The sequence below is a fragment of the Geospiza fortis genome, unplaced genomic scaffold (genome assembly GCF_000277835.1).
Source record: "Geospiza fortis unplaced genomic scaffold, GeoFor_1.0 scaffold174, whole genome shotgun sequence".
Lineage (NCBI taxonomy): Eukaryota > Metazoa > Chordata > Aves > Passeriformes > Thraupidae > Geospiza > Geospiza fortis.
The window spans coordinates 955,850-971,013 of NW_005054480.1; the positions used below are offsets into that span (position 1 = coordinate 955,850).

General features: G+C 42.9%; 2 protein-coding genes across 2 annotated transcripts in view; one reads left to right on the forward strand and one right to left on the reverse strand.

Annotated features, from left to right (window-relative positions):
* The window catches only part of PDZD2 (PDZ domain containing 2), a 136,920-nt gene extending 130,343 nt beyond the window's left edge, over positions 1-6,577 (forward strand). Inside the window, 2 exon segments of the mRNA XM_031063074.1 lie at positions 1,010-1,144; positions 2,526-6,577. Coding sequence (XP_030918934.1) covers positions 1,010-1,144; positions 2,526-2,692 — 302 coding nt within the window. The 3' untranslated portion in view covers positions 2,693-6,577.
* A 7,706-nt stretch (positions 6,578-14,283) lies between these two features.
* Positions 14,284-15,059, reverse strand: PMAIP1 (phorbol-12-myristate-13-acetate-induced protein 1). The gene has a single exon (XM_005428366.2). The coding sequence runs from the start codon at positions 15,057-15,059 to the stop codon at positions 14,829-14,831; it is 231 nt and encodes a 76-aa protein (XP_005428423.1). The 3' UTR covers positions 14,284-14,828.
* Positions 15,060-15,164: the final 105 nt, after the last annotated feature.

Here is a 15,164-nt window from a genome sequence, read left to right on the forward strand (position 1 = left end):
CTTATTAAAAAAAAAAAAAAAAAGAAAAAAAGCACTCTGTTAATTAATGGATCAGCCTTTCTGGAATTACTCCCATGGATATAATCTGTGTAATTACTTCAGAATCCCTCTCTGCCCTGAACTCCCTACATCCTGCACCCTGACAAATGCAGAATATCTGCTGGGTCCAGGCACTAGGGGGCAACATTATCTCATAAACAAAATAGTGTTGGGTTATTCAGAAGATCTTTCCACCCTTCCAGGTGAAGGACATCACCGATGTTTTAGATAACGTTTAAAGTTGTCCAAGATAACAGTAGCAGTAATTTGTGGTAACACAGTCTACATAATTATTACATTCACACAAGGCAAAGAGGATCCTGTTTTCCAAAACTGCAGATTTATTTCCTCCTAAGCAAAATCATGTTTCAAGTCAGCTACAGCAATATTGCACTTCAGAAATATCTGCTATGTAGGAGGTATGGTACAACTACAGTTAATTATAATTAAATACATAGATAGGAGACAAGAAACAATTTTTCCCCCTAGTAAGTGATTACAAATTTTTGCTTAAGAGAATGGAACATGTTTGCTTAATTAAACATTTCATTCATTCCTGTTACTTAAAAAGATATAGTTCATTAAATAAGCAAAGGGAGCAAATGAAAGAAAAAGAAATGCTCTCCACCTCCTATTTTTGTAATTTTTCAGTTATTTTGTTGATATTTAGAGTATTTGCTAAATTTGCTAGCTATAATTTTGCCAAAAAAAAAGATGCCTTGGCAGGTTTTTGTTGAACATGTTAAATGAAAATGTCCTTGTGTGTAAATGCATTTTGTACTGTCTCCCATTCATAGCTACAAGAGAGTACATTCCCTTCTGAGAAACTTGGTGGCATCTCCTAGTCTGAGTAACTGAACAACTGAACTCTCAATTGTCCTGTCAGGGCACCAAAAGCAAAAACCAACCAAACACAACTTGCTATTTACTGTTATCTGCATAACAAGATGCTGTGCATGTTCAATTGCAGATCCAAACCTGGACATGAATGATGTCATCTGCGTTGAATTATTGAAAACCTCTGCTGGTTTGGGATTCAGTCTTGATGGTGGAAAAGCTTCCATTGCTGGAGATAAGCCCTTGCTTGTAAAAAGGATATTTAAAGGTACTACATGCATGCAGTGGATGTTATCCCAATTTTCCTTTTGTCTGTGCATTGTACAGACATTTCAGTTACTGTGCTCAGCATTTTTTGAAGCAAGGGTGGGTTTTGTGACTCTCATTTATTGCCACTTACTAGGCCAAAGTGGTCATTAAAAGAGAAGTGCTCCCGGGAATGGCTAAGGATTGCATCTGCTAGTAAATGTGGAGCAATCTGCTTTGCTAAGAGTATGGGTCTGTCCACTATTCTAGACATTAGACTACAGCAGCAATCATCTATACAGTGGTCTGAGACATTTATGCCTTATCCAGTTCTCTTTTCTAAGAAATAACATAGTGTATATAATCAGCGTGGTACTGAAGCACCACCCTGCATTATGCCCAGTTATGAATTTTACCATATTTCTGTCTTTCTGTTTTCTTTTTAAGTGTTATTGTTAGGTTTTGCTAAGAATATGGGATATCTGTAGTCAAAAACTGCCAGTCGTGGGTGCTTTGTTTGTCAGCAGGTAGTTAAACTTACATGAACCACACATGGAAAGAAAACAAATCCCAGAACTGTGCTGTGACTGTCATATGTCACGTGTCAGTTTAGTGAAAAACAAGGCCCTTTCTGAAGGTGGCTGAAACTCTGGATGAAACTACATGTGCACAGCATTTTTACAGAATTTCTTTTCAGTGATTTATTCCCTCATCAAGATAAAAAAGTCAAACATGTATCTACTGAATTACTTATCAGTGTGTGTGTATGTATGTGTGTGTGTGTGTTTTTCCCCTCTCTAGAAAGTGCTTTTTAGGGTAAAGGGCATGTTTAGTTTTTGAGCTCATTCATTTATATCCTTACATACAGTCTTTTTGCCCTCCCTGGGATGGCTCATGCTAGTTTAATTATCATTACAGGAAGCATACTTTCATCAGCAGTGAAGGGTATGCCTCTCTCTAGAAGCTTTCTGTGAGTGGTGTTTGTACAAAGTTTGCTATCAGTGTTTGGTTTGTTCATCCCAAGTTTTACAGTCTGCTGCATTATTTGCCTGTTACCCTGTTAAGGTTGAGAAAGTACATCCATGCCACATATAACCTTCATGGTTATTTTATCAACCAGGTTTTCTTACAACTACAGAGATAAGATTCAGCATATTTCAAACACTTATGTTGTTTCCTTCAAAACCAGACATCTCTGAGAACAAAACTTTATCTTGGTTAAAATAACCTTTTCTGTGAGATGCATCTGGGGTACCTTGCTAGAGCTGGGGTGAACATTAGTGACTTGTATTGAAATTGGATGAAGTTGGAAAAAATGGCTTATTTCATCCCAGTGGAAAGCAGATTTTTGTGGGCTCACTTATTTTTCTTTTAACACTGACTCTTCCCCACTTTTGCTTTAGGTGGTGCTGCGGAGCAATCTGGAAACATAGAAACTGGAGATGAAATTCTTGCTGTTAGTGGGAAGTCATTAATTGGGCTCATGCATTACGACGCCTGGAACATCATTAAATCTGTGCCAGAGGGGCCTGTTCAGTTGCTAATCAGAAAACACAGAACTGCAGTATGATGGAAGCACTACGTCTAATCACACTTGCTAAGACAAACCATTTATAACTGTCTAAAAGCTGTCTTTGTTTATAAAGCCACACAAAAGTGTCTTAATGCTTTACAGAGAGGTGCTAAGAGCCTTATAGAACCACTGAGCAAGCGTGTGATGAGCTTCAAAGATCTCACCTAATGATTGGGGATGAAGGAAGCCAAAAGTTAGAGACAATTTTGTATTATGTGGCAGTTTTATTGGAACTTCAAGACCTCTCCTGGGTTTGATTTAAAGTATTTTGACTGAGATAAATAACACTGTGCCTGTCCCTGATATTTTTAGTATCTTGCAGAGTGTTGGTAGTAGAACTTGTTGGTTGCCATCCTGTTGACAAGGGTGGGTTTTAGACTGTACTATATCACTTAGCTGTAATAAGACTTAAGGACACTTCCTTAGGGTCTGGTCCTTTTTTGTTGTTGTAATAAGAGAATGTCTGGAACAATCTCACTTTATTCTTCTAAGTGCAGTTTTGCTAAAAGTGCATGACAAAAGAGTATAATTTTGCACAACTTGTATGCCTAAAATACAAGCATTTTATTGCAAAGCTGAAAAATCCTCTTAAAATTAATGAACTAACTCAGCATCCACCACAACTGAATCTACTTCTAGGTGCAGCTTGTATCTGAAGGCACTTGGTGTTAATGCGGTAGAAATCTGTAAGAAAATTATGTCCATATAATAGGTGATTGTCCACCAAGGTGTATACTGAGTTGTTAGTTATGATTAAAATGGGGGCGATAAAAAACTGGGGTCTGAATTTTCAAATTTAGGCTTCTAATGTTAGGCACCTTTAAAATATATATATTTTTAAAAGGGGGATAATTTCAGGTGCTGAGCACTTACAGATCCCACAGGCTTCAGTGACCGCTAAGAACGTCTGCAAGTTGGGCTGCTTTTATTTATCTTCAAGAGGTTTAAGGCTACCCGACTTGAAAGACTCAAGCTGAAAAGTGGTGATCTAAAAATGGGGATTATAACAGATTAAATCTGAGCTGGCCATATTTGTGGTGGCTTTTAATTGGTCTTTTTTGTTTTCTCCTGTCCAGTATTTATTTTCACTTGTGTGAGAGTGGGTTGAGGATATGTGTGTGGATGATGCAAGTACACCCAACTGCGTCAGGACTGGGCTGATACTGAGGGTTCTGGGTGGTGAAACTGAAAACAGTTTGTGTAGATGGGAGAAACCACGGTGTTGGGCACAGCAAAAGAGAAAGGGTTGCAATGCCACAGGAGCTTAGTTTGGATTTTCTCACCTCTGCTCACAGAAGAGGTATCAGTAGTGGGCCATGCTGCTTAGTCTGCTATGCTGGGAGGAGAGTGTATGGGTGCAAGAGATTAGACTCTGTTATTTCTCTTCCTACATCTGGGATAAACAACATAAAATGCATACAGGAGGGAATGGGCCAGTGTCCTTATCAGCTGAGAACAAGTTGTTTGTTCCACAGTGCTCAGGTTGTACATCACATTAGGCTGGAGACTGCTTGCAGCCAACATCCCCAGGGTGAAGAGTCCTCGGCCTGGAACCAGTCCAAGTCTGAAGTGCTGCCTCTGTTTTCAGTGAGCCAAGACACTGCGTAGCTGTTAGAAAAAGGTCTGGGCTTGTCACTTGGCCCTTCCCCAAGATCATACTGTAGTTCAGTTTGTTTACATTTATTCAGCAGTGCTTGAAGCAATTGCTTCCAGGTTAGTGGAGCACTTGCTTGGGTTCATCTCTGTGACAGCTTCATTAGACTTCAGCTCATGATGAGCAGAAGAAAATTCAGTTCTGCAAGTCAACCTGAGACCAGATGAATAGAAAAGCTGTGCAATGTTTGCCTAAAAGTTAATAAATAGATTTAATTCTTTTTCAGTGACGTATTAGCATGTAAATCCAGGGAGAGATGCAGCTTTTGGTTACAGGAAAGGCAATACTGTATGTAGTCCTACAGCTCCTTTGCGTGCCGGATTTCTGCTGAAACTAATTCAGGTTCAGTGCTGTGAGATGACTGTGGAGTTGGGTCCCCTGTGAACCCAAAGCTCAGCCACTCTGTTGGGACTGGTCCGTGCTTCCAGTCACCTCCATGGTGGGAGAGGCTTCAGGAGGATGCAGCTCTTAGGGCTGGAGGACCACACAGATTCCAGGCCTGTGATGGGATAGAAGATGTTACCCCTGCATATTTGCTGAAAAACAGGGAGAAGATAATTCAGCAGGGACAGCTGAATGGTGAGGCCTTGTTCAGGAATGACCAAAATCCAACTGTAATAGAGTGTATAATAGATACATAAAATGCATGTGGAATTTAATGCAGCGTAGTGAATGCATACCTGTATACGTATAATACGTGCAGTGCAGTACTGACTTTTTGCTACTTTAATGTGGTAAATCACAGTTGTGTTTTAGGCAATGGCATTTTTTTCAGTCCACAGTCTAGAATTCCGAAGGTTCCATCGCAGGGAGGTATATGTCTCCCTCACTCCTAAACCAGTGTGAGCTCAAAGGTAGTCTTCATTTTGTAAATTAAAGTTAATTTGAGGTGTCTTAAGATGATACGTGGTGGTATTTTCAGATGCTTATTTGCAGGTACTGTTCATTGTGAGTGATTTAGAAGGCTTTTTTTTCAGTAATCAGATACTGTTCAGTATTTTATTTTACATGCACGTAGATAAGTTTGGCTGAGTAACAGCAAACAGAAATGGGGATTTTTGTGTGTGATTCAGTAGTAGCTATAATTTAAAAGATAGGTTTAATGTTTTAAATCTGATAATAGTTACTATGGGTAGAAAGATAACACTTCTCTACTAACATTAGAGCAAAGCAGAAGAATTGTATTTAACCCTGATTGTTTCTGTTCCTGAAAATACTTTTTTTTTTTCATTGTGGAAGAACAACATCTTCACTGATGTTGGTATGATTACAGTAGCATTTCCTGACATCTCTCTTGGGGTGACATGCCCTGAAAAAGCTCCAGGATTTATGCAGTATGGGTGTCTGCCTTATTACAGACAAGATGGTTAGACCAAGCAGATGTAGTAAATTTTTGGTTACACACCTGGGAAAGTAAATGTTTTTTTTCTGAGAGCCTGGTTGCACTAAAATGGTGGAGGACATTGCATTAGTTCATCAGTATTCAGTAGGATCACAACCATTTTTGGCCTTGCTGTTTGCATATCAGTGCCCATGGTGATCCTTCACCCTGCTGGAGTGTTGGCCAAACTCTGGGAGAGCAGTGACTTGGCAGCTGCATCCTAGAAGACCAAAAAATCAAGATGAAATTATGCACTTCTTCACCAGGGAGCTGAAGGCATTCCAGACAAGGGGAGTTTGCTCCTAGATGGAGAAGGTTTAGGGCTTTGGTGCATCCAGGCCTGGGGCAGCTGAAGGGGTACATCACGGATATGAGAGCAGCGAGATACTGCCATTGCATATTCTGCAACCTGTTGTACCTGGAAGCTCTTTCCAGCTTCTCTAGGGACTGCATCTGTATTGAAAGCTCCGAGATTAGGGAGGGAAAAACGTTTGATCATTTTCTCGCTAAAAAAAAAAAATAGAAGGACAGATAAATATTAAGAAACTGTTAAGTGATTCATATTTCCTAATGACCCTCACTTAAAATTAACCCTGATAAATGTTCTGCAGTCGTTCTTGTCAAATTCTGAAGAAAGTGTTCCCAGATGGGAATGTTTACCTGTTTCTATGTTTAGGTTATGTAAATGTACAAGTGAAAATATTGATGAAGAGTAGACTAGCTCATGAGAGAAATGGGGATCCCACTGTAGGTAGATTTTGTGTGTTAGTCTGATACACTTATTGTATAATATTGTACATTTACACTTTTATTTATATAAATAAAACTTCTTTTAATTAAAACTGTTTAATATGCCTTGTATATTATAAAAAAGTCAGTGCAATAACATGAAATAGATTGTACATTTGTTGATTTCTGTCCCTTCTATGTCAATCTGTATTGCCATAAACTGTTTTGGTTGGGTTTTTTAGTGATTTTGAAAATAAATTGTATCCTTAGTACTCCTCTAGAGATTTAATTTGTTATGCCAGAGTCTGTCCACAGTTGGAACTGGCATCACAGGGACGAGCATGTCAGGGAGAGCAGTGAAAGACTATGCAAATATTATCCAGGTGTGCATCTAAGCTAGAACAAAAATGGCACCCTCTTAAAAACTGCCAGTATGAAGAGGACTCAATCATTTAAGAAGTGGTATGAGATGTTTTATAAAACCTGCTCTGGTATCTTGTTTTTTTCCTGTCCCTGTTCCAAGAAAATGTGGAGTTTTCATGAAAGCAGCAGTCCCTGGAGCATGCTGCCTATAAACTACCTCCTGCCCTGGGCTGTAAGGGAATGGAGAATGATTTTATAAAGCTAGGCCTAACCTGGTATTTGTTCTAGTTTCCCACCTGCTCTGGGGATAAAATTCCCTTCAAAGCCACAGTGAGCTGGTGGAACAGGCTGGGCTGGAGACACTCTGTGGATGGAGTGGAGCTGAAGTGGAGCTCATAGTGGGAGGGGGAGACCACAGCCTCCAAACTGGGGAGGTTTGCATCAAGTGGGCCACTCTTAGACACAGTCCCTGCACAGCAGGCCAAAGCAAGCCTTCCTCACAAAAAGATGAGCCAGCCCAGAAAGTTCTTCTCTCAGCCACCCTGATGCGTGGAATGCCGGAGGTGCCCAAAATGGTTACACTGCCTGGCAGCACACGGACACATCAGCTGGCTGCTGCAGGGAAGGCTGAGCTGGAGGAAGGGCCTGGCAAGTTGGAGTGTTTCTATCTGCACTGCAGGCCCGTGTGCATTGCTCTGTGTTTGCCTGCTGGGTTGGGTGCTTGCAGCAGCACTCCCACATGGCACAGGGCACTCCTGACCTTTCCCTGCTGTACCCATGGCACTTGCCTGCACCTTGTGCCAGGCCTGTCAAGCCTCACCATTTCCTGCTGTGCACGGTGCTGCCTGGAAGGGCCAGGTGGGGTTTTGTGCAAGGGGAAGGAAGGCATTTGCCCTCCTATGCCAGTGGTGCAGAGGGCATTTCCCTCGTGCCCAGGTTTGTGCCCCAGAAGCCGCCGTGTTTGCTTTCGGTTTCCTTCTCTGGGTGCCACGCTGTGAGGGTGCAAGCGAGCAAGAACCTCGTGAGGAGGGATAAGCCCACAGCTTCTGCTGACTCATCCTGTGGGAAAGGCCAGTGTGGCTGGCTCCCAGCCTGCCCTCTGGGCACATGGACTCTTTCCTGGGCTGGAGGGGAAGAGGAGGAGCTTTGTGGTATACCAGTTTTCCATTTGGTTTGGGACCCTTTTTTCCCTATCCCTTGCACACAGCCATGATGATGAGGGATGCTGCAGAGTCTGTGCTGTTGTGTAGTGAAACTGTGCAAGGCATAAAACCAGCAGGCTGGGAAGGAGATGTTTGGGAAGCTGTGGGATGGTGTGTTCCCTCAAGCTTGGTTCAGCGCATTTGTCCCCAACTGGAGCCTGGCTTCTCCCCCCAGGCTCGCATGGTGAAAAGGAAGAAGATATTTTCAGTCATGATTTCCTCTGCCTTTCCGCTCCCCCTGCTGTCCTCTCCTCTTTCACTGACTCCCCCTTCCTGTCTGTCCTGACTTCTCCAACACATGGCCTGAGCTGGGGTCAGCAGGGCTCAAACCTCCAAGCAGCCTGGCTCTTGTAAGATTAGTCTTTAATATCTTTAATTGAAATCTTAATTGCAACGGTCATTAGCTAAGTAAAGAGGAATACAAAAGCAAGAGGACACAATGAACTTACCTGTAAATGGATTAGTACATGTGACTTCATTTATCCACCAAGACTTGTGAAGTACTAGAAAATTTTTACTTCTCTCAGTTGTGAAAGCCTTAGGGCACAGGAAAATGAGGAACTTGAAACATTATTCTACCTAAAAAGTTACATTTCATTTCTCTTTTTTTTTTTTTTTTACAGCTTTGCTGCTCTCCTGCTCTCTGTTGGTATCACTGAATGCAATCTGAATAGGGTCTGTGATTCGGGTGTATCTGTTCCTTCATCTCTATTTCCAGGAATGTATCAAAAATGCCTCTTTACCACATTTGGCCAGATGCTAATGGTCACTGTCCCCAAGCTGGGATGCTATAAAGAAGGGCCCCTGGGGAGAAGGTTCCCACAGGCCACCCTAGAGTCTGTGGCTGGCCAGGAGCAGGGCAGGTGGTGGCTGGGTATGACACCCATGAACACAGAGAAGTGATGCCACAGGGCAGCACATCACTGCAATGACAAAAAGAAGTAAAACTTTCCCAGACTGTGGCCCTGGGCTGCACTCTGTGGTCCCCATGGCCATGCAGGGTCAGCAGCCAGCCAGCCACAGCTGCACAGGTGGCATGTCCACCCTGCTGCCTCTGTGCTGCCAGTCCCTGGCCCATGCCTTCTTGCCTGGTGCTGGGAGATTTTTGGTCCAGGGTTTGGGGGCTTGATTTTTTCCTTTCTATGCAATACTGGGTTGCATAACTGCTTTTGCAGCCCCTTCTTCCTGTGTCCAGCAGCCTCATACCAATAGATGCCTGGAGAGCGAATGATCTGCATTGTCTAGGACTGATTCCCCACCACTTCTGTTAAATGAGGTGTTTCTTCTTCCCAGGAGCATGGCTGAAACCAGACCGTCTCCATCAGTCTTTAGTAAAAGCCCGTTTTGGACTCTGTTTATAGGGCAAGCCTGTCTTACTTCCTCTTTCATGTAGCTGTGTTTATTAAAGCACTTGACTCAGCTAAAAGACTTCACAAATTAATAAAGATTGCAATAATTAAGTTCTTTTCCTTTACAAAACCCCTCACTTTTAATGATGATATGAAAGAACATTTCATGCAAATAAACGTCATTCCCTAAAACGAGGAGTTGCCCTTCCATCCCGTAGAGTGTAAAGCTGTGACTAAAAGGATATTTTGTGTCAGTCAGGGTATTTTGTGAAGTTAGTCAATATTAAATGCAGAATTTCCTGCATTTCCACCGATAGTTGCATATGTGCTGGCCTCACCTCTCTGTGCAGGTGAATCAGTCTGATACTGTTGCACTGAGCAAACAAGTTACCTTGTTCTGAAATTCCTTGGATTTTTCCTTACATACCAAAGCCATTTCCTTGATGTGCTACAGTGGTGCTGGGTAATGTCCAGTGTCCTGGGGCTCTTGTCAAAAATTGCCTCCCTAATTCCTGATCCCAAGCAGGGCAGACATGACTGTGGCCTCCTGCCTTTGTTGCAGCTTTGTCACATCCCTGTCAGGAGCACAAAGGGGAAGGTGGGAAGCAGAATGCTGCCCTTAATTTCTGCCATGCAGTAGGGGACTGTGATACCAGCTTGGACCCAGGAGCTGAGGGAGGTAGTGCCAGCATCTTATTATTGGCAGTATTTAGGGGTGCTGCTGAAAGTAATTCTTTTTTTTCTGAGATTTGCAAGCTCGCCTGTCCACTACAAAAAGGTTCCTTTCCCCTTCAAGTGATGACCATGTCATGAAGGAGCTGAGCTCTGAACCTCATGGTGCTCCCACCATCCTTCCCTGGGGATGAGGGAATGACACCAAAGCCACCAAATATGAAATGGCTGAAGAGGAAATGGCTGACAGTGTTTTATTTATTTGTTTGTTTGTTTGTTTGTTTGTTTATTTCATGGGATATCTCCTGTTGCTGAAGGAGTGACAGCAACCTCCGCGCTTTCAGAGGGCTGGTGAGAACTGCATTGCAAAGAGCCCATGCGTGAGAAGGCAGGGCAGCCTTGGTGTGGCCTGTTTACACGGCCAGACAATGTCCTGACGCACTTGGGTGAGGACCCTTGTTTACAGCTGTAACAGATTTTGGGACTATTGCTCACTGACAGTCCCACCATCAGACAGTCACCTGCTTCAGGGGAAACCCTGCCAGACTGAAAGGCAATGCATTATATCCCCAGCTCTTCCTGCCCAGCCTCCTTACGCCTCTGTGGATGCACATCATGCCCTCACACCCTCTCGTGTTAATGGGAGGAAAGTGATTCAACTTAGTCCCATCCAGCAGTGTCTACTAAAAGTAATGAGCAGCATATGAGACATTGTTTTTCAGCTGATTTGCAAAAACATCTCATGAGGGGAAGAGGAAGTATCTCCTTGTCTGGCACTTTGTTTGGGAAATACCACTTGTGCATTCAGTCTCAGGTGTGAAGGCATGAGCAGGCCGAGGGGGCCAGGCTGGTTTTCACTTGGGGGACCACGGTACAAATACAACCCAGGGCTGCACTCCAGCCAGGTGCTTTGGTAAATGGAGAGTGTTGTAAGGTGGCAACTCTGTCAGTTTGTTCGCCAGGTGGGTTTGTTTTGCTTTTTCGATATTAGATGCTTGTGGGTGAGTCAAATGCATTTAGATTGCAATGCCATGCCCCAGTGATAGAATTTTTTTCCCCCTGCCCTTTAAGGAGGAGCAGGTCACAAGTATCATGCTATGTAGGTGACTGGGCACTGCTCTGGAGGGCTGGAGAGGGGCCAGACTCCATTGGGAAGCAGGTGAGTGTCTGAATGTTTTCACAAGTATGATCATTCATGCAAGTATGATTTTCTGGTGAAACTTTGCAAAACCAGACCTCTGTGCAGCACCTATGGTAGCACTTTTCACCAGAGTGATGCCCTCCAAAGTAAAAATCTTTCTGGCTTCTGCTGGTGACTAAGTGGGAAAGAACAGGGAGTTGCATCTCTTTGGGATTTTTTTCTGGTTATTAGAAACAAGTCTGTTTGGCCCAGAAGTTCTTAATCCTCTTTGCACTGGGAACGTGAGCTACAGGGATGGTGCTCCTTGCCTGTGAAGCTGGGAAAAAGCAGCACAGTGAGTGAGTAGGGAGCCTGCTGATGTGCTTGGCATGGCAGGGGAGGACCTCAGGCTCTCCTCTGCATGGACACATCTTTGGGTCCCAGCATTGGGGAAGAAGAATGTGCTGTGCAATATCCCCCTGTTATTCTCTTGTGATAAGCAGCATCATTTCCCACTCTTCCCAAACTCCAGCTTCAAACTGTGGAGAAAGTAAAACTTTGCCTGACAAAATGGTGTATTCCTTTCTGCCTGCATCTTGGACAAAACCCTTAACGTGGATGTCCATCCTTTACAAGGAACACTCCTTTACAAAGCTGCAGCTACTCTGGTAGAAGTAATGGGCTCCCAGTGCCACCCAAATATTCTGCAGCCAGTAGTTAACAAAAAATACTAGAAGAGTGTCTCATTTTGAACTTCAAGGTCATGGTTATGGTTTTCTTTTTTTCCTCTCAAAGGCAGAAGGCAAAGCCTAATCTACCAAAGCATACCTCCTGGCACTCTGCTCTTGCCCTCCTGCTTTTGCCTGCTGACATGGAAGCATGGAAGGAATTTGCATAATAAAGCCATGCTTTCGCAATCCACAAAAGAAAACCCAAGTGACAGCAACCTTTGTGACTCATTTTTCTTGTAAACACTTTGTATTTATTATCTTAGCAAGAAGTCAAGACATACATGCGTGAGGCGTACAGCAGCACATCTGGCACACATCCAGAACAGGCCTTAAGGAAAACAAACTCATGTTGATAAAGTCAAAAGCAGATCCTTTGCAAAAGTAACAAAAGAAATCTAGGGTGGACATCAGCAAGCACTTGGTCATATACTGGCACTAACCTCTTGCATCTGTGCCTTTTTCCTGAGATCCTGTTGAACACTGCCATTCTTGACAATGCATAGAAAAACCTAAAACATTTCAAAAAAAGCAAATAGTCTTTGCATAACCAGGCAGACAAATACTGTGCTAAGAGTAAACTTGGATATCCCCATGACAATGCGTTTATGAGTATGCTTTTTTTGGTAATATTTATACGTGCTACAGTCCGAAGAACAGGGTAGGTCCTACAACTCCACACCTCATTTCCTGTTGACTTTGCAAGTAGTATGCATCAAACAGAACAGTTTTATTCACATACTTTTCAGCTATTAATGTGAATGCTAATGCTGAATTCTTCTGAGAGTTCCAGACAGGCATGGTCATTGTTCAGTGTCCTTGATGAAGATTCCAAGACTCCACCAAGCGCAGGATATACAATAGCAAACCTTCTTATGAAGCTGGAGCTGTCTTTGATGAAGAATTGCCCAGCTGGATGCAGTGCTAGCCTGGGAGCTGGTGTTCTGCTGGTCTGGAACTCTTTGCCTTTATTTTTTAGTATCTGAAAAACTGACCTATGTACATGTCAGTAAAATGCACTGCTTTGCAGTATAAGATAAATAACAACTATCTTTGAAATATTGTGTTTTCCCTGAAAAGGTACTGGCTAGCTTAGAGGGGAAGGGAACCATGCACGTGGCTCAAGCCAAGAGCAAAGCTCCCTGTAATGCCACTGGGATGGATGGGGTTAAGTCTTCCACGTGGAAAGAAGGCAAAGTCAGTCAGCTTCTGCTCAGTGACAGAAGTCGGTGTCAATACAAAACAGCCCCTGCACAGGTTGTGAGAGTGACCAGAGCTACGAAATTACAACTTTGCAAAGGCAGATTAAGAAGATATAACAGAAAAATAAATTATAAATACAAACAAGAATTCATCTCAAGACAGGAGAAGGCATAATTTGAATAGACACAAATAACAAAGTGTAACTATACAGCTTTAAAAATTCAAATGTGCTTATATACAAGGGTAGTTAAGAGAAGGAACTCTCACCAGTGACCTTAGAGGTAGCTATGACGCAGCTTCGGCCTTTTTCTTGCTATCTTGGACCCATGAAAGATACTGTTTAGGATGGAGCCTAACATGAATGGAGTAGCAAAGTTATTGTTTGCCTTCACAGCAATGAACATGTTTAATTCAGCTCCCCCGAAGCCAGCCAAAGGTAATATCCCCTCAGTGAGATGGGTCATTCCCACATAAGCCCTCAGTGGTGATGATGCATCACCATCCACTGGATGTGCTGCCACAGCTCCACCATTCTGGAACTCAGATGAGGAGGCCATGAAATGAAATGGAAAGAAAGTACAAGGTAAGAACCTTTGTCCATAAGTATAATTAAACATTCAAAAATCTAAGGCTACTTTCTTGTACCATGGAAATGCTCAATTCTATTGATATTATTTCTTCAAAGAGAGGTAGTTGCTTTCTTTGAATAAATAACATTCTCAGCAAAACTTGAGATTCAACTTTAGGATCTACTTCTATTGAAGTTATTTTGTTACTTATAAAGACACAGCAGAATTGTACTGTTATCAAGAAATTCTTTGTAATATTGAAAGAATCCTTCCACAATTACCTGTGTATCTGTGTATGTGTAATATATATTCAGATACATATCTTATAATGCCAAAGTATGCTTCCCTCTCTGAAGCATGACTTATTTCCTTTATCATCAGAAAATATTATCCTTTTTTTTGTTTATATAATATCGTTTTATATTTAGTTTTGTCATGTTTTGAACATTTTTTCATACTGTGTTTTGAGATTAAACAAACAGCTTTTGATGAATAGTTCTATTAAATGCTTATGACATGCACTAGCAGTGCATACATTTATATTTTATGTATACATACTATATATATATAAACTTATACTATATATTTGTACTATAGACTAGAACTATGCAACACTGTATTAATTCATAGAATTACAACTTTTAGTCTGCCAAACAACATCCTGTAACAATAACTTTCCAATAAAGATAGTGGTTGTCTTTAACGAATTTTAATAAACACCACTAGATCCCTGTCCAGCAGGATCCACAGTTTAGAGAAGAGTAGCAAAGGTCCAGCAACTGGCTTCTTCTGTGTGGCATGTGATCCCAAGTTCCAGCAGACTGACTTTTTTTTTTGCTTCATCCTGTAGGTGGGCTGAGCTCCTCGGTGAAACATGGCTATGGGACATGAGGACCAGAGGGTGACTGGGGAAACGAGGTTCCTGAAAGCGTTCTCAGACCACGGTGAAGGGCAAGTTCAGTCTTGTCACAAATCTCCCCACGTCACCAGCTCCCCCCAAGTCATCACTGCACAGTTTAGGGGCTCAGCCCATCATGATCTTTTTTCCCCACCTGGCATTCATACGCCAGAATTGCTGTAACATTCTTCAGAGAAAACATGTGATAGCCATCCTCCAGCAGCTGCAGTCACCCAAATACAACGCAGCGAGATTTGAGGTTTCTTCATCTCCCAATGTCTGTGGAGCCTCTTCTTCCGAACCCACAAAGCCAAGGTCCTCTTCCGCTCCGTTCGCCGTGTCCGCGGGCAGCCCACGTTCCGGGGCGGAAGAGCTTGGCGAGCAGGTTCAGGAGCCTCTGCCGCAGGTCCCACCTGTCGCCGATGCGGGTCAGCTCCAGGGCGCACTCCGCCGCCGCCTCTCGCCCTGCGGAAACGCGCCTGCTTAGCGCTTTCATGAGATCCCCACAGCACGCTACTTTTTGCCCAGTTCTTTACTTTTTCATCATCACAAAGCACACCCCACCCCGCACCCTTTCTGCCCCCCACTCGCTGGGAGCAGC

Bases quoted from the DNA above. Each gene is read 5' to 3' on its own strand.
- PMAIP1 (XM_005428366.2), bottom strand. From the start codon at position 15,059: ATGAAAGCGCTAAGCAGGCGCGTTTCCGCAGGGCGAGAGGCGGCGGCG.